At 50.9% G+C, this 18,251-nt stretch overlaps 2 protein-coding genes and 1 long non-coding RNA gene across 13 annotated transcripts; 1 reads left to right on the forward strand and 2 right to left on the reverse strand.

Annotated features, from left to right (window-relative positions):
* Positions 1 to 7,285: 7,285 nt before the first annotated feature.
* Positions 7,286 to 8,891, reverse strand: LOC114898959. Its single transcript, XR_003794490.1, has 2 exons — positions 8,599 to 8,891; positions 7,286 to 7,563 (listed from the first exon to the last, which is right to left on the reverse strand). It is a non-coding gene; the product is annotated as an uncharacterized LOC114898959 (long non-coding RNA).
* On the forward strand, positions 7,785 to 13,783 carry B4GALT3 (beta-1,4-galactosyltransferase 3). 3 transcript variants are annotated; one of them, XM_029229180.1, is made up of 8 exons: positions 7,785 to 7,869; positions 8,696 to 8,841; positions 9,189 to 9,463; positions 9,995 to 10,230; positions 11,172 to 11,362; positions 11,471 to 11,593; positions 12,780 to 12,884; positions 13,018 to 13,783. In XM_029229180.1, exons 3-8 carry the CDS (start codon positions 9,202 to 9,204, stop codon positions 13,289 to 13,291), a joined length of 1,191 nt encoding a protein of 396 aa, XP_029085013.1. In that variant the 5' UTR covers positions 7,785 to 7,869; positions 8,696 to 8,841; positions 9,189 to 9,201; the 3' UTR covers positions 13,292 to 13,783. The 3 variants fall into 3 exon arrangements, with proteins under 3 accessions (XP_029085013.1, XP_029085012.1, XP_029085011.1); XM_029229179.1 differs by having other exon boundaries at positions 7,801 to 8,841; positions 13,018 to 13,297; XM_029229178.1 differs by having other exon boundaries at positions 7,801 to 9,463.
* Positions 13,784 to 13,878: 95 nt separating this feature from the next.
* Positions 13,879 to 17,890, reverse strand: PPOX (protoporphyrinogen oxidase). 9 transcript variants are annotated; one of them, XM_029229174.1, is made up of 13 exons: positions 17,666 to 17,890; positions 17,397 to 17,491; positions 17,103 to 17,237; positions 16,854 to 16,969; positions 16,542 to 16,674; positions 16,097 to 16,241; positions 15,797 to 15,987; positions 15,076 to 15,136; positions 14,774 to 14,892; positions 14,586 to 14,696; positions 14,337 to 14,486; positions 14,181 to 14,223; positions 13,879 to 14,097 (listed from the first exon to the last, which is right to left on the reverse strand). In XM_029229174.1, exons 2-13 carry the CDS (start codon positions 17,481 to 17,483, stop codon positions 13,955 to 13,957), a joined length of 1,434 nt encoding a protein of 477 aa, XP_029085007.1. In that variant the 5' UTR covers positions 17,484 to 17,491; positions 17,666 to 17,890; the 3' UTR covers positions 13,879 to 13,954. The 9 variants fall into 9 exon arrangements, 6 of the variants coding, with proteins under 6 accessions (XP_029085007.1, XP_029085008.1, XP_029085004.1 ...); XM_029229175.1 differs by having other exon boundaries at positions 17,397 to 17,887; XM_029229171.1 differs by having other exon boundaries at positions 16,097 to 16,674; positions 17,666 to 17,839.
* Positions 17,891 to 18,251: the final 361 nt, after the last annotated feature.

The raw sequence follows: 18,251 nt of genomic DNA on the forward strand, positions 1-18,251 counted from the left end.
GTGTGTGTGTGTGTGTGTGTGTGTGTGTGTGTGTGTGTGTGTGTGTGAGAGGTTCCTCCTGCCTAGCTTTCTTCTCCCTGAATTTTCTTTTCTGGGAGAGGAAGAGTCAAGGGTAGGATAGGCCTTCAGGGAGTAAGGGATTATCATATTTTTAAATATAAATTGAATTCTGCTATTTATGTGCTCCTCTTGGAGTCAGACAGATGTGGGTCGCACCCTGGCTCCACATCTCTGAACGCTAGTTTCCTCATTTTACAATAATAATACCTCCCTTGGAAATTTGTTGTAAGGATTAATGTAAATAAAGAACTAGCACAATGCCTAGCACTTGGTAAGCGCCCAACAAATGTCAGCTGCCGTCAGTTATTATTATCACCACCTTACCGTCCTCGGCTCCACTGTCCATGGAGCCTGCGGTGCACTTGAGGGTGGCAAGGATCTGCGTCAGCGGTGCCTGCCCTTGTCCCCCAGGCCCAATTCCTTTGGTTGGCAGAACCCTAGCCTGGATTTTGAAGGACTGTCAGAGAAAGGACAATTCTGTCCCTGATCTCTGGAGGCTCCTGACAACATGGAGGCATAATAAACACTCGGCTACAAGCACAATTGACAAGAACACGAATGTGAAAGATAACTAGAACGCTACCGTCAGAACAAACAAGCGCTTGGTAATGAGAGTGCTAGTTGAGGGTGTTGGGGGAAGCTGTTATAGAAAGAGCACTGGAGCGGGAACCGATGGGTATGAATCTCAGTTGGGGTTCAGCACCTTCCTAGCTGGTAGTGGTGGGTAAGTCACAGATGCTTAACTTTAGGTTGCTCATGTGTGTAATGGGGCTAAAACATACCTGTTCCCACAGGGTTGTTCTGAACAAATGTTACAATATTTTCAAAATAGTGAAGGCTGTACCCATGTGAGAAAATAGTGAAGGATGCACCCATGTGAGAGGTTATCCTTATGACTACTGAGTGACTGGTACAGGGTCCCCAGAATCAACCAATGTAAACCCAGCAGACTTCTTTGAAGATGTGATGTTAGAATGGAATTTAATAAGAGGAGTAGGGGATAGTCTGGAGGGCAAAAAAAAAAAAAGCATGGAGAGGGAGCTGAGGTGAGGGGGAGCCAGGTGTTCAGTGGTGGCGGAAATCAGTTCTACATTTCTGTCTGAGCAGGTGACTCCGCTTAAGGGAACAGGGTTGGGAAGGGCGGCAGGTGGACCCTGCAAGAATTTAGAGTCTTGACTGGTAGTAGCAGGACTGCTAGGGATTGGAGAAGGGCTGAATGTGGAGGTGAAGGAGGAGCTATAGGTAAAGAAGACCCTGAGGAGGGAGTGGAAGAGGGGGAAATGGGGGAACTAGGGGTGCTTCACTCTGCCGTAGTAGCTCTTAGCTGGGCTGCCCAATACTGCTCGGGATATAGTGCTGGGACTAGGGGATTAAGCCAAGCCATGGAGAGTGTAGCAGTTGTGTACACTCTGCTCACTGGGGCTGGGCTTCGCTGCTCAACTTCTGTACGAGGCAGCACCTTACACGGTGCCCTGGACTTTGTACCACCAAGTATGGCACTTACTCCCTTGGCAGCACTGGGAACAGGGCAGCCCCCTACTCTGCTCGGCCTCTTTTCTTCCGTATGCATGGCCCCCACTGCTGTGCTTGGGCCCAGGCCCTTCCTCCTGTCCTCCTACCAACCAGGCTAGAGAAGGGAGAAACAGGAGAGTGGGACAAGGCCAGAGCGATCTTCAACTATTTCATCTGATTAGCAAAATTGGACCACCAATAACATGTTTATAGGCAGACCTTAATACTATGAGCTGATGGTACAATAAGCAGAGTTCTGTGCTAAGTAGATGTAAAGTACAAACACCAACAATACACAAATAAAGATGCTCACTGCAATGTGGGGGAAGGTTCTGTACTATACCTCCACAAAGAGAAATATTGGGTGGTACAAAGAACTGTATGATAAGGGCAAATTGAACCGTACAGAGATTGATGCCTGGGCTTAATGGGCTATGAGGGTTAAGGAGGGTGAGTCTTGGGCTGGACCTTGAGGAACAGGTAATCATGGTAGCCCTTCTTACATTTCTTTAGTGCCTACGGTAATAAATCACTTATATAAATTATTTTAGAGAAAGCCCTTTACTCACTGAGTAAGCTTCTGACTGCCATGAAGCAGTTTTTCCCAGAAAGTTACTGAGTTTAGAGGACACCTGTGTGATTGGATGGGTGGGGGGCGGGGGGAGGTATACAGTGAAAGAGAAGAGAAGACAGAGCTGCTCCTCAAAGAGAATTGATGGGTATCCTGGCCCTAAATCCCTAGCAAGGCCTCACCCCTTCCTGGAATGTTCTCGCCCCTACCACCCTTCCCAGACCCAGGCTGTAGACTGCCTAATATCCCGATGTCAGGGGTCCAACAAGTTCTTGCTATGGATATGGGGAGGGCATTATTGCCTTCATGGGTCTGAGCTGGGATGTGGGTGTACAAGCAGGAGGAGAAACAGGAATAGCAGGAAGGAAGAAGGCATGGAGACAGTTCAAGTGTCTGGTCCTTAAGGGAAAAAGAATGGTGATGAGCTGGAGGAAGAAGAGTCGGTGACTGCTGAGAGAACCCCGTCCCTGCAGAAGTTCAAGGAGAGATGGACAACTATTTTATGGGATGGCAAGTGTGCCTGTGTGTTCAAGGTGGGGGAAGAGGTCGAAGCAGTAACTGTGAGTTGGGCCAATTTCTTTAAGTCCTTTCTGTCCCTGAGATTCTCGACTTCAGTGATTAGAGCGGAGGAAATCTGGGCATTTGTCCAACCCCTATTTGTGTGGTGAGGGTGAGAGAGCCAGCATTCCTGAGGGGTGCCGTGGGACCAGCTACTCGGTTACATTTCTACTCCATCTCTGGCTCCACTTGTTTAATCTCCATACGGTATTACAGTGTTTTGTTTTCTGAAATACCAGATTGATAGTAATTGACAAAACCAGCATCCCATTGGTCAGGACTTGTGGGGGAGGAAGGGGGAAGAAAGTAGAACTTAACGTAGTAACATTTTATTGGCTCAGAGGATGCTTCTGAACAAGTTGAACACCTTCCCCATTGACTGTCGCTGGGGGCAAGCTAAAATCATTGGCAGCAAGAGTAACCAGCTGACAGCTGCAGGAAACCACCAGTTCTAAAAATGCTCAGAAAGAGGCAGATGAGGGGAGGGGGGGAACAACAATTCCGAACAACTTCCTCAGATAGGACCTTATATGGGGACAGGCCCAGAGTACTTAAGTAGCTTTAGGAAGGAAAGGGAGGGGAGGAAGTATAGATTGAAGGCATCCCTCACAGTCTTTGAGCAACCAATAACAGGCCCTACAAACCCAGTAATAAACAAATACACAAACAGTGACACACATTGACATACACATGTCCAACTCCATAGAGATACATTAGCACATTCTCTTGATAATGTAGATGCAAATAAGCATTGAGAAGCTGAAAATGTGAGAACTGGGGCCTGAAAATGGGTCAGAGGAAATATATTAACTGACCTAATTCCCCAGTGAGAATGAATTGTTCATCCCACTTATTTGTTCAATAAATAAGCCATTTTGTTATAAACTAGAATCAAATCATTCTCTCACAGTGTCTGGAAAGGACACAGATTTTTGGAGTCAGACTGAATCTAAGCTTTGCAAGAGCCAAGATGTAATGGCATGATCTTAAATTACTTGATCTCTGTGAGCCTCAGTTTCTTTATCTGTAAAATGGGTATATTACCACCTGCATTATGGAGAGGTTGTCAGAACTTAAGAACATAATGATGTAAATGCTTGGCCCTGTGTGTGGCTTCTAGTAAGTGTCAATACATGCTGATTCTCTTCCCCTCAAATCTCTTCCATTCCCTGTTCCCTTCCCACTCCTGCATTGGCCTGAGAAAATAAGTATACCAAGGAACTTTCTAGGTCAGATCTAAAATGGGCTATTTTGTAGAATTTGTGCCAAAAGTTGTAGGTTACTTTCAGGGGATAATAAAAAGGAAGACATGGTCTCTGTCCTCAGAGAGTTCATAGTCTGGTGGCTAAGACAGTCAGGTAAGACAAAGATTCCAGACCTGTGTGATAGGTGCCATGATAGAAGAGGCGCATAGAATATGGGGTCAAGGAAGTGTTCCTGGAGGAGGTGTCTGCCTCCCCTTCTAGAAGTAAGCTATAATGGCTTTTGGAGAGTAGGGTAGTGGTGGAAGGTGTGCTTGCTAGGTCAGCTCCCAGGCTCTGCTCTGTTATGCAAAATCAAAGTAAAGTGAACAGACTTGAAGCTGGTGGATAATACTGTAAAGCAACTGAGTCGAGTTGGAAGGGGTAGTTTTGGGGAGAAGCTACCATCTCGGGAGAAAATGTTAAGTGGGGGAGAGAGGATTTTAAAGACATTGAGCTGTGTATTAAAATGTGCTCCTGCTTCACTCTCCCCTCCCCCATCCTCTGATGTTTCCTTGAGAAACTAAGTAAAGATTTAAATTATGTTAAATTAGTTTTTTTTATTACTAGACTGCGTTTCTTCTGTTATGTTGTGTGTCATGACTGGGCCTCTAGAGGCCCCAGGATTTATTCAGAATACAGAAAGATCGGATGTTGCGGTGGAAACCAGCATATCAGAATTTAAGGTTTCAGAAACTAGCAATTCTAGGGGATGACTAAGCCCAGGATGCGGCCAGGGTGAAAAAGAGTAGAGATGAAGGTTCTTGAAAACAGGGAGCTTGCAAATGAATGTAGAGGAGTTATCAGAAGATGGTAGATAGGAGGGATAAGAAGGTGAAGTCAGTTTTACAAGAGTAGAACACCGTGGAGGAGCAGAGGCTGAGGAAGGGTCCTCTAGAACTACATTTCAGGTTTCTGTATGTCTGTCTTTTCCACTACACAGTGAGATCTTTAAAAAAAAACAAAAAATGAGGGCTTTTACTTGGCTCTTACTTTGTGCTCAGAATCAGATGTATTGAATATCTGCTGTCTGCTGGCCCTTTTCCATAATTCTCACTAATTATCACGAAACCACTTAAGATGGGTTCACTGTGTGGATGAAACCGAGAGAGTGTATTGCTCAACATCACACAGCCAGTGGGTTTCAAAGCTGCCATTGTATTCAAATCCAGTATTATCTAATTCTGAGCCTCCATAGGCACCTCAAACTCATGAGGTCCAAAGTTTAACTTGTCATCTCTACTGTTTCCCCCAAATGTGCCTCTTCTAAGATTTTTTTTTTTTTTTTTTTTTTTTTTGCAGTACGCGGGCCTCTCACTGTTGTGGCTTCTCCCATTGCGGAGCACAGGCTCCGGACGCGCAGGCTCAGCGGCCATGGCTCACGGGCCCAGCCGCTCCGCAGCATGTGGGATCTTCCCGGACCGGGGCACAAAACCGTGTCTCCTGCATCGGCAGGCGGACTTTCAACCACTGCGCCACCAGGGAAGCCCACCTCTTCTAAGTTTTGTTTCTCAATAAATGTCGCCACCATCCACCCAGTGATCCACATTAGAAATCTGGGAGTCGAGACCTCCCTGGTGGTCCAATGGTTAAGACTCTGTGGTCGTAATGCAGGGGGCCCAGGTTCTACCCCTGGTCAGGAAACTAGATCCCACATGCCACAACTAAGACCAGGCACAGCCAAATAAATTACTTACTTACTTACTTAATTCATTAATTAAAAAAAAGAAATCTGGGAGTCCTCTTGGAGTCTTCTAACTCCCTGACTTGACACATCCAGCCAGTCACCAAGTCCTATTTGCCTCCTAAAAGTTCTCAAAGGTGTCCTCTTCCTTCCAGTCCCACTGATATTACCTTGTTTTGCATGAGTTTCATCTCACTCCTGGATGGCTGCAGTAACCTCCTTGATAGGTCCCTGCTTCCAGTCTTGACCACTCCAATAATGCTCCTCGTTTCCACCGGAGTAAAATTCCTAGTTCTGATCGTAGCACCCTCTGTTTAGAGCACTTTAAGGCTTTCTTCTTGCCCACAGGATAAAACTCAATCTCTTTCAATGTGGTTTATGGAGTCTTTCATTATCTGGCACCTATTTACCTCTTCAGTTTCATCTTTCACCATTCCCCTGACTCTATCGTTTAGCCTATTGATCCATTTTTCAATTTCCCCAACTCCCTAATTTCTTCCTCATTTCCAGACTTTTGCACTATGGTTTCCTGTGTCTAGAACGCTATTCACCTGTTAAAAGATAATTTTCAGAAAAGGGTAAAATTATGACTCTCACACTGTTAAAGAAAAAATTATTCTGACACTTGTTAAAATGGTAAGAAAGACTTTATTCAGGACTATTGCAATAGGTGCCAAGGCTATCCCAATCAGAGAGAGATTGGGTTCAACTCTGAATACAGTTAAGGACACGTGGATAGTTATAGCCAATGAGCAGAATGAGTCAGTAGATGGAAAATTACATCAAGAGTAGGGAGACTCTTGCTCAACCAACTTAGAATTCTTGCTAAAGGCAGGCCAGGGTGATCAGAAATTAAGGGTGAGGGGATTCTTGATAAAGTGACTTAGCAGGATTCTTGATAAAAATGGCTATAGGCCCAAGGATGAGGTCTATTAGAAAAGAGGGCTCAGGGGAGCCTGTCTAAAATGTGGTCAAGGAGAGAGTTTTTGTCAATACACGTATAAAAATGAACACCTGTTAAAGATTTTATTTAACTCATAAGGAAACCAGCAGATGTTATAACTCGTTAAAAAAAAAAAAATCTAAAGAGCAGACACATTTACAGATCAGAAATAAAGAAATACGAAAATGGAGGCAAAATTGTTTTGTTTTGTTTTGTTTTTCCCACAATGCGGGGGGGCGGGGTGAGGAGGGGAGTAGGGGGTTAATTGAACCTCTCTCAGACAGGACAGAATTTGCATGTGGATCAGTTAACCTACACAGAATTGTAAAATAGGTCCATGGAGACTGAATCTTATAAAACAGAAGGACATGCTATAGACAAGTCCTTCAGGTTTCCCATTAGTCATCACTTCTTCTGGGAAACCTTTCCCAAACTTCAACTTGTGAATGAGGGGCTATTTTTAGGCTATCATATTTATCACACTATATTGTGTACAACTACCCTGACCCCCTTCACCCCCACGCCGACCCCGCACAAAAGAACATGAGCTTTTTGAGGCAGACACTGCGAGTTATTTAAGTTTCCTCAGTGTGATGATCTGCTTCTAAGTAGAAGCCACAAGATAAAACATATTTTGCATATTAACGAAGCGTCCATCTTACTCTAACATCTGGGGAAACACATTTTTACATTAAAGCGGACGCTGCCCTTCCCTCCACACTCAACGTTTCCTTGTTTTATTAACCGTTTCTATTTCAAGGCCTGCGGGATACCTTGGGGATACAAAAATGCGCCAGAGGAGTCCGCAACGATGTACCCTGAGCAAGAAATAATTTTGATAATAAGTGGCACTAGGTTAAAGGGGGCGCCGCTGACACACTGGGAAAGGGGTTCAGGTCAACTTCGGGCGATAGTGAGGTCTTCCGATGCACCGGCCTCTCAGTACGTCTTGGCCCCGAGAAAGGTCCCGGTTTGACTTGATGTTTTCACAAGTCTGAGGGGTGAGGGGTGAGGGGTGAGGGGTGGGGGGTGGAATCCCGTTGGAAGTCGGTCCGGTGGGGATGAGCCCCCGCGCCTTCTCCCGAGGGATCGAGCCCCGAGAAGCCCGCGCTGTAGCTTCACCCTTGCCCCACAGGCCGCGCGGGACTCAGACCCTGCGCTTCGCGGGCCGGGGCGGCTCCACCCTAGGCCCCGCCCCGTGACGCGAGGCCCCGCCCCCGAAGCTCCCGCTTCTAAGATGGCGGCAGCGGTTTCTTTCCGGCTGTCGGGGTGGTGGTGAAGACTGGCTGCAGAAGGTCAGGTGTGTGGTCTGGGGCTGGTGGGGTGAGAGGCACGGGAGAAAGGTTCGGGAAATTGGGAAGGTGAGAAGTTTTGGGTAAAGGCTGGAGACAGCCTTGAGCAGGGAGGGGGACGTAAGTGCGAGTATGGACAGAGGCCGGTGGGCTCACATTGCAAGGTAGAGCAAACGCAGGAGGAGATTGGGGTGGGATGAGGGTGCTCCGAAACAACTGGGCTGTAAGCCCCTGCAGAGCGCTGACCACGCCCCTCTAGGTGAGCTAGCCCAGGTACCTCTGACAGGTTCTGCCCAGCCCTCCATCTCCCTATCTCATTTCACCAATAACCCCTGATCCCCACCTCCGATAGGACCGGGGAAAGGTAGAAAAAGGTAGGGGATGCTACCCCCATCCTATTCCCCGCCGCGCTCCAAGGTTGTTTGCATGCAGCTCCCAGGTGGTCACGCTCCCTGCACCTGCAGAGCTAGCTCCCAGAAACGTGAAGAACGGAAAGGAGCCAGTTTCCTCCGCCTCCCTGGGCTCTCTTGAGGCCACTCCACAGTCCTGTTAAGACTGCCTCATCCCCTGGCGAAAGTAAGATCTCCGATAGCTTCCCTTTCCCCACTCTCCAAACAGGTTGGTCTTGCTGGGGTGGAGGATGGTTAAGTACAGAGTGAATCTGACACACTAGAGGGTCACGGGGGAGAGGCCAGGGACCTAGCATCTACTGCTGCACCCCTTTTCTCTCCAACCACTTTCCCTCCCTTCCCCAGCTGGGAAACCGGCTTCACCCTGATCCTCGTGTCTGCCTCTCTGCGGGTGGCTGGCTATCCTTGACCACTTGTGTTTCAGCTGGTCCTAAGATTGCTGTTGGAGTGCTGGATGGAGCCTTTCTCTGTCCTCTGTGACATTTCCAATTTTATATAATGCCTCACATCTCTGCTCCCCCGGGACCCCGTGGAGTCCCCATGATCCTGAAGAAGACAGCTTGAACCTAGGTGAGTCTATCTCTACCCCCTCTAAAATTGGAAGGGAGGTTCTCCAGAGAATGCTCTGAAATGGCCTTGGGACATGAATGATGTAAGCATTCTTGGGGACTGATAGTAGGTGATAGGAGTGGTTTGAGGGAGGGGTGGAGGAGAGTGAAACTTGGGCTGGAAGTGACAGGTGGTAGGTCTGCTAGTGGTAGCATTCTATTTCTTTCCGTACATCTGTGTGCTCCCTTCTGTGACTCTGTTCTTTTCCTCTTTACCCCTGGCACCGCCTTCATCCCTGCCCAATGATCTCTTTCTGCTGGCTTGCTCTCTTCCTGCCTGCCCCAGCACTCTCCTCTCTGCCTCTCCAGACCACACCCCAGGATGCTGCGGAGGCTGCTGGAGCGACCCTGCACTCTGGCCCTGCTTGTGGGCTCCCAGCTGGCTGTCATGATGTACCTGTCGCTGGGGGGCTTCCGAAGCCTCAGCGCTCTATTTGGCCGAGAGCAGGAGCCGACATTTGACTACTCTCATCCCCATGATGTCTACAGTAACCTCAGTCACCTGCCTGGGGCCCCTGTTGCCCCAGGGGGCCCCCCAGCTCCTCAAGGTCTGCCCTACTGTCCAGAACGATCTCCTCTCTTAGGTGAGTGCAGAAGGAAGGCAGAAGTGAAGGCGAGGCCAAGGTGTGGGGACAGGGAGGCTTGGACAGGCATAGGATGGCAGGAGTGGGTCTTAGAACAGGAGGCTCACGTAACTGGAAGGGAGGCTGAGGTTGAGATAGAATGGACTCTAAATTTGGAGTTTCGACTGGGCTCTTGGGTTGAGCCACAGCCCATTTATGGGCCCTTCTTGCCTTGGGCTAGGACTTGCTTCTTTTGTAGATCACTCCTAGTTTAGTGAGTTAGTTGGAAGTCCATCTGTTCTCTCCATCCCCTAACTGTAAGCTTCTAACCTTGTGAGGCAGGGGGGAGTTATGGAACCCTCAAATAAGAAGGTAGGCTAGGTAAGGAGCCTTCACCTTCCAGACTTTGCAAAGCTGTCCCAGTGATGGGGAACTCAAGGTTTTGTGAGGTTTCTGAGCAAGCCCTTGGGGGAGCTGAGCCCCAGAATAAGACTGCCAGGGACAGTTCTTCTTGCCCTTCTAATCCCTGACCTTGCCATTCCCTCCCAACAGTGGGTCCCGTGTCCGTGTCCTTTAGCCCAGTGCCGTCACTGGCAGAGATTGTGGAGAGGAATCCCCGGGTGGAACCGGGGGGCCGGTACCGCCCTGCAGGGTGTGAGCCCCGGTCCCGAACAGCCATCATTGTGCCCCATCGTGCCCGGGAGCACCACCTGCGCCTGCTGCTCTACCACCTGCACCCGTTCCTGCAACGCCAGCAGCTTGCTTATGGCATCTATGTCATCCACCAGGTACCCCCAATTCCCATAGCCTTCCGATTTTCTTTCTTATAAGGAAGCCTCAAACAAATTCCACTCCACTCTCATCTAATGAATCCCTGAAATAATTTTAAGAGGGTCAGACAAAAAAAAAAAAGGGTCAGACTGTTGAATGTGAGAAAGCAGGGCGCTTCCCTGGTGGGGCAGTGGTTAAGAATTCGCCTGCCAGTGCAGGGGACACAGGTTCAAGCCCTGTCCGGGAAGATCCCACATGCCACAGAGCAGCTAAGCCCGTGCACCACAACTACTGAGCCTGCACTCTAGAGCCCATGAGCCACAACTACTGAGCCCGCGCGCCTAGAGCCCATGCTCCGCAACAAGAGAAGCCACCACGACAAAGAGTAGCCCCCGCTCACCGCAACTAGAGAAAGCCTGCGTGCAGCAACAAAGACCCAATGCAGCCCCACCCCCCAAAAAATACATACACACACACACACACACACACACACACACATATAAAAAGAAAGCAGCAGCTGGCACTGCTCTGCCAACGTGTTAGTCCCATACCTCTCCTTAAGGATATTCCCACTGTCCTATAATCTTCCATGATTTTTCCATTCTTGAATTTGGAAGTGGATAGATTTGGGCTAAAATTCTGGGTTCTGCCACTTGTTCCATATGTCACCTTGAGCAAGATCCCCAACCTGCTAAAATGAGGCAAAGAGTGATAACTAATATACCACCTGTTCCACATGGTTGGTTTGTTGTCGGGATTAAATGCTAAATAGCAGCATGTAAGTGTCAGGCACGTACTGATGCTCAAAAAATTTTTTGTTGAATGAAAAAACGAAGAAGTTGTCTTTCTCTTCATTCTCCTTGTCCCATATCCCACTTTGATTTCCCTCTTTTCACTTTTATGCTTCTTTTCCATGCTACCTATAGACCTAGTTTGGTCCTCCGCCATTATCTTCCAGGCTGGAAACGGAACATTTAACAGGGCAAAGCTGTTGAATGTTGGGGTGCGGGAGGCCCTGCGTGATGAAGAATGGGACTGCCTGTTCTTGCATGATGTGGACCTCTTGCCAGAGAACGACCACAATCTGTATGTGTGTGACCCCCGAGGACCCCGGCATGTTGCTGTTGCCATGAACAAGTTTGGATACAGGTAGAGGGCATGAGAGGGTACTGGAAGCAGGAATTCCACCACCCAGTGGAAGAAGGGGGGATGGCCCCCCAGAAGACTTGTGGAATCCAAGGATGTTTCTCTCCCCAGCCTCCCGTACCCCCAGTACTTCGGAGGGGTCTCGGCGCTCACTCCTGACCAGTATCTGAAGATGAATGGCTTCCCCAATGAATACTGGGGCTGGGGTGGTGAGGATGATGACATTGCTACCAGGTCAGACTTCCTGCCACCACCGCCCTCCCTAACCCCAGCCTGGATCACTGTCCTGTGAGACCACCCCTAGCCATAGTCCTTTACCACTAACTTTTAGCTCCCTGGTGCTGCACTGTGCCCATTCCTCTCCCTTAGTCTTTTCAGTCTACCCAGGTCAGGCTTTGCATGCTGCTCCCCATTCTTTTATCCTTCAGTCTCTTAGATCTGGTTAGTAATGTCCCTGGGAGAGATCAGATCAGTAGACTATAGTATCATGGGATTCCAGAGCTGGAAAGGGGCCTAGAGACAGTTTAGTCCTGCCTCTGCTAGGGTTGCATCCAAACCACACTTCCCTTCAGGGGTGGGAGAGGAGAGGCTCAGCTCCACATAGCCCAGAACCACTTTTAAAAAAAAAAAAAAAAGCCGGTGCCATTGGCATGATGCCAACTTATTTTTAGCATGTGAAACATTTTGACCTTCAGCCTCAGCTGACCCAATTTCCTATCTGTCATTTGACTATTTGAGCTTGATATGCCGGACCCACTGCTTCTCCTCCCCCTTTGTCCTCGGGCATGACATCTCTATGAATTCTTGTCTTCTGTATGTGTGTAAAGCACCCAGCAATTTCTAAATGTATGTGTTCTTTCAGTACCTTCCCAGGCTATCTTCACTTCTTGCTTCTGTGGGTCAGAGTGGGAGTTTGTTTCTTTCCAGGTCCTGATTACTTGGTTCCACTCTTTTCTTAATGTGGGTGGGGGGTAGGGGATGTGGCAGAGTACTCGTCTAAATAAGAATCACTGAGCTTGGGTCTGTGACTCCCAGTCGTGCCCTCCCGTTTTGAGAAAATGGCTCCTCTCCCGGTCCTTTCCAGACTGCAGGGGCAGCTCCTGGGAGCCATTTAGGAAGCAAAGGTGGGAGGTGCAAATCTACCTATGCCAATTGTTTAAAGCCCCCAGGGTGCCTGGCAGTAGGCCCTGAGGATCTGGATACATCCAGGCTTTTACATTCTCGTCAGCCATTTCTTTCTTTGTGTTTGACTTTCTCTCCCCTTCCAGTACTTGGCACTTCTTTTGCCTAGTTAGCAATAGCTGTTCTTTGTGTAAAGAAACGTGCAATTCCGTCCTTGCTAGCCTTAGCTCTTCTTGCTCACCTGTCAGCAGCTTTCTTCTGCTCTGGATCCTCCAAGTTGCCCTCACTTTTCCCATAGGGTACGCCTGGCTGGGATGAAGATCTCTCGGCCCCCCGCATCTGTGGGGCACTATAAGATGGCGAAGCACCGAGGAGATAAGGGCAACGAGGAAAATCCCCACAGGTAGGATGGGACGGCTGCCTGGGAATTATTCCTGGATCCTCAGGATTCTGCACCCTAGCCAGGCAGTTCCTGACGGTTCCGAGATTCCAGGCTGTTCCTTTCCAGGTCTTAGTCTCCAATCTCTAATCCTCAGATTTGACCTCCTGGTCCGAACCCGGAATTCCTGGACTCAAGATGGGATGAACTCACTGACATACCGATTGCTGGCTCGAGAGCTGGGCCCTCTCTATACCAACATCACAGCAGACATTGGAACTGACCCTCGGGGTCCTCAGACTCCCTCTGGTCCCCGTTACCCACCTGGTTCCTCCCAGGCCTTCCGTCAGGAGATGCTGCAGCGCCGGCCCCCAGCCAGGCCCGACCCTCTGCCTGCTGCCAACCACACAGCTCCCCATGGTTCACACTGACTCCTCCTTAATCATGAAACTGAATCAGAAGAGTTGTGTTCTCCCCACCCTCAGCTCCTCACTGCTCTTAGAGGGGATGTGGGGGAAATGAACTCTACTGCCATGCTGGGGGCAGGGGCCTCTCCTCACTGCTGGACTGGAGCTGGGCTCCTCTAGCCCTGGGGGGTCCCTCTTTCTAGGGTCACCAGCCAGGGCTTATGACTGTGAATCCTTGAAGTCATGATTTTCTGTGATGACTCCTAGGAGTCCCCTGCCCATGGGGTAAGAGCAGGGCTGGATCCCAAATCCCTTCCTCTTCCATGGAGAGAAGAGTGTTCTGACTTCTTCCGGGACCTCTGTGAATATTTATTCTATTTATGGTTCCCAGGAAGTGTGTTTGAAGGAAGCCCCTCCCAGGGTACTTTCTGCCAGTGCTGGAGTAGCTCCCTCTTCTGGACCTTGCTCAGGGGGCTGGGATTTTGATATATTTTCTAATAAAGGACTTTGTCTTGCCTCCGCCCCTGCTTTCTGTATCCTAAGCACCCTTTCCCTGCCTTTGCTCACCCACCCCACCCACATCCACAGGAGACAGAACAGCCAGACCAAGCCACGCTCCAGCATCTTTTATTTTCATGGGTGAGAGAATCCCTGTGAGCAGGGGCAGGAAGAAGTGGGGTTTGAGGATCAACTGTTAGGTTCTGTGCCCAGGACACGGGCTGCTGCCTGGCGCCCACTCTCTATACAATCATTGACAGCGACCCCCTCATACGAGGCTCCGGCCAGAGTCAAAGGCAGCTTCTGAGCAGCCAGGAATTGGGTAGCTGACTCTGGGAGGAAAAGATAAAAGGAATGTTACAGCTGGGGGTCTATTTTCACAGCTCCTCTCAGCCCAGCTGCTTTCCCAACTTACCCAGTTTTTGCCAGTGGCCTAAAGTATACTGGGGGATACAGTTCTGGGGAGAGAAGAGGGGATGCAGGGAAAGATTATTACTGATGTCCCACGCCTGGGTAGACAATGACAAATGTACTAGTCCCTGCCTCCAGTGGGTAGCTGAGGAGTGTTTACCTTGTGTAGATGGACCAAGCAGTGACTTGGTGGCTCCTTCAGTCCTAACTGAGTGGCAGCTGCTTTCTCTGCCTCCTTTTGGAACAGCTCCTCAGATAAGACACTGCCCCTGGCTTCTAATGTCCGTAACCAGGAACCTCCCAACATCACCTAAAGAGGGAATATGGCACTGACCAGCCTGGCCTTACTACGCTGGGGCACAGAGGAGCTCTTGGGAAACTCCCACTAAGCAAAGCTGCCTTCTCTCACAGTCACTCTGAGGCCAGGGGGACTCCCATCCTGCTCAGGGAAAGCAACTGAGTCATACACGATTCCCAGGATGCCTGGGTCTTCTGAGGATGGCACCAAATGTCCAAATCCCTGGAGAAAAGGAAGAGACTGGGTCAGGAGGGAAGAGTTCCAGTTGAGCCCACATCTCCCCTTCTTCTGTGTCACACCTGGACAGGCAGACGACCTCCTCGGTACTGCAGATTCACCACAGCCACAGACACAGCAGTGATGGTACTCAGAGCACGAGCCAGCGGTGCGGCCTCAGCAGGGAGCAGCTTGCTGAGCACTGGAGGAGAGCAGGCAGAGGCCTGCCTCAGGAGGCATTCACACTTCAATTTTACCAACCCTCCTTGGGATTAGACTCCCACAGGGTTGACCAGTTCAGGGGCATGGCATGGTCCTGCTGGCCCAGAAAGAAGCTACGTTGCCTCAACCTGGTTGGAGAAGGGGAGGGTGACCACCACATTACCTGAAGCTGGAATGGCACTAATAATGTGGTCAGCCTCCAGGTTGCTGTCCCCTAGAGACACCTGAGAGGAAGAAAACATTTAAAAGACACAGAGGGCTTCCCTGGTGGCGCAGTGGTTGGGAGTCCGCCTGCCGATGCGGGGGACGCGGGTTCGTGCCCCGGTCCGGGAGGATCCCGCATGCCGCGGAGCGGCTGGGCCGGTGGGCCATGGCCGCTGAGCCTGCGCGTCCGGAGCCTGTGCTCCGCAACAGGAGAGGCCACAACAGTGAGAGGCCCGCGTACCGCAAAAAAAAAAATAATAATAATAAAATAAAATAAAAGACACAGAGATCATGGGAATTTTGCCTTAGTTTCCCAGGCAGGAGAGAGACTGGGTGCTGACTCAGGATGAACAGACTAAGTAGTCAGCACAAAAATCATCCCATTACTCCAGGAAGTGGGCCAGACGAAAGCCAGTGGGCTACTCTGAAATGTTTAGTGGAGCTCAGTGGTTCTTGCCCCTAGCTGGGAGCCACTTATATATATTCTATCCACAGGTTTGGATCAAACAGGTCTTGGAGGAAGGTCCACAAATAAGGCCTAGGAATGTGGAGTAGCCCATATTTAAATAGCTTCTAGGACAGGAGAACAAGGAGAAACTCCAGTCCTGCCAGCTAAAGCATTTAGACAAAGTTGGAAACTCTAACAGACAGGTTCATTACACTCCAGGGGGCTCTCCTACCTTCCAGCACCCTTCTGCTTCGAGGCTGAGCCCACAGACTGGCTGGCCTCTGAGAACACTGACACCCCTACTAGTCAGGTGGGTGTTAAGGGCCTGAGGCAATGTCTCCAGCCCTCCACGGAGTGACCACTGGCTCCAGCGCTCAGCCCGAGCCTGGCGAATAAGTGCTGAGTCTGGCTGTGGGCCCCGCCCTGCAGAGGAGGAAGTAGGGAAGAATCATTAAAATAGCACCCCTTGCTTCCAGTCCCTCACTCTGGCAGTCCTTAATATCTTCAACCCTTGAACCAACTCCCCCCTCACCTGTCCCCAGCAGCAGCCCCAGTAATATGGATCGATGGGTTTGCTCAGCTTGGAAGAGACTGGGAAAGCAGGACCTGATGCTGAGCTCACGGCTGTTGCCTGCAAACACTCCACGGCAAAGACTGTCCATGGCTAGAGACGCCACCTTAAGGGTGAGACTGGGATTGAGAGGCCAAGGAATAAGTTGCACTAATTTCCACTGTCCCTGCTTGGCAGAGAATAGGGGTGGGGTGGGGTTTGGTTGGAAAGCAGTCCCACTATTACAGAAGGATGGAAAGGAAATGAAGGCATTCACCCCCAACACTGAGTTTGGGGGGGCTACTGGGTATGAAGAGAAGAGGCCATTTTCAGATGATACAGAAGAGGCCCTAGTGGAAGGTTTGAGTATGGGGATCTGCAGCTGGTTTAGGAGGGGAGGGGTTTGGGGGCTTCTGGGCGGTGTTACCTCAGGACCAAGGCGACGCTGGGCGAAACTGTGCACAGTCTCATCAGGGTCTTTGCCCCGGGGCGTAGTCAACTCCTTCAACCCAGCCCAAAACAGAGGTTTGGAGAAGGGAGGTGAAGGGCGGAGTAGCCCCCTGCATGGAGGAAGGCACAGTGAAGAGGGAGCTCTGATTTAACCCCCCAGCTCCAGGGGGTCATTTCCATTCATTTGGCCCCTTTTGCTGGGAGGGCTGACAAACTGGAAGATGAGGAAATGGAAGGGATGGAAGGATGGAAGCAGAGAAGGATGGCAGTAAGGAGGTGATAGCATTACCTGATGCCAGAGGGCAGGGCGTGCAGGGCGCCGCCTACATACAGGAACCTATTCTGGGCAGCTGCATGGTCTCCCCGGACAGGCAACACTTCTGAGTCCAAGCCAAGCTCGGAAACCTGCTCCACACGTCCTCAGAAAGAGCATAAACTAAGGAAAGGACCGACCACCAAATCTACTTGCTCCCTTTCACTCTATTCTCCAGTGAAGGTCCCTCCACAACCTCTCCTAGGCATTCCACAAGCCGCTCACCATGAGCAGGGTCCGGGCTCCCAGGACTCCCGCCGGCCGAATTCCTCGAGGTCCAAGTTCAAAGACAGCACCATCTGGCCCTCGTACCGAGCGGATCCAGCCTCCCAGGCGCTCGCTGCCCTCCACCAATACCACCTGGGGACAAGAGGGAGACAATGCGGCCTATAGCCGCGGCCGCGGCCGCGGCGGCGTAAAGGGTCAGGAGGGGAATGGGGCGGCGCATTCCCTCTTCCTGGAAATGGGAGAGGAGTATTAAAGGAGGCTCCCTCTGGCACGGAGGGGTGGGGCACTCACCTTGGGGGGACAAGGGGCCCGGCTCAGGTGGTAACTAGCGGCCAAGCCGCTGATCCCTCCTCCCAGCACGACCACGGTCCGGCCCATGGTGAAGCCTGCGGGTGTGGAGGCGATACGGACAGGCTGACCAGAAGCACCCTGCTCTCCAGAAGACCTGCGGGTTCCGCGTTCCACCCCCGGCCATTCGCTGCCTTAGGGGAAACTAAGAAAGAGCCCGCGGATGGGGTGATGGAACTGTGAGGTCCCCCCGCCCAGGGCCTAGGACTCACCCACGAGAGGAACGAGAAAAATGAGGGGAAAGGAGGAGACAGAGGTCTCAACACATCATGCCGCCGGCGTCCCAGAGGCGGGGGCTGGGAGGTGGATAAGGGCCACACCCACGCTATCTGCTAGCGCAGGACTCTGGGCTCCGACCCGCCGCCAGTCTTCTGAAGCGCTTTCCCCCCCCCCCCCCCCCCCCCCGCCTAGAGTTTCAGTCCGCTGCCTCCACCGCCCGCCCCCCTCCCAGTATTTCGGTCTCTCCGACTCTCCGTCCACTCTATTCTCGCGGCACACTCCCGACCTTACCTTCCTGCTCCTGGATTGGTGGGTCCTGGAAGGCCCCGATCACACTCACCAATGAAAACACTGAACCGGCAGCGGCTCCTCCTCCCGCAAAGGCGGAGGGTTGGCCCCTGTAGAAGGTTGCTGTGTGGAGCTGGAGGTTAGTTAACTGGTTCGATGCCAGGTTGGAGAGAGCAGCCGTAACCATCACTGACTTCCCCTCAAGGCTGGAGCGGCGAGAGCTGCGTGCTGGTTAGCATTCCCCAGCTCGAACTTCCCAGGCCCAGCTAGGCTGAGAACCCTGGAGGGAGG

This window comes from Monodon monoceros, unplaced genomic scaffold (assembly GCF_005190385.1).
Source record: "Monodon monoceros isolate NGI ecotype Baffin Bay Population unplaced genomic scaffold, NGI_Narwhal_1 Super_Scaffold_18, whole genome shotgun sequence".
Classification (NCBI taxonomy): Eukaryota; Metazoa; Chordata; class Mammalia; order Artiodactyla; family Monodontidae; genus Monodon; species Monodon monoceros.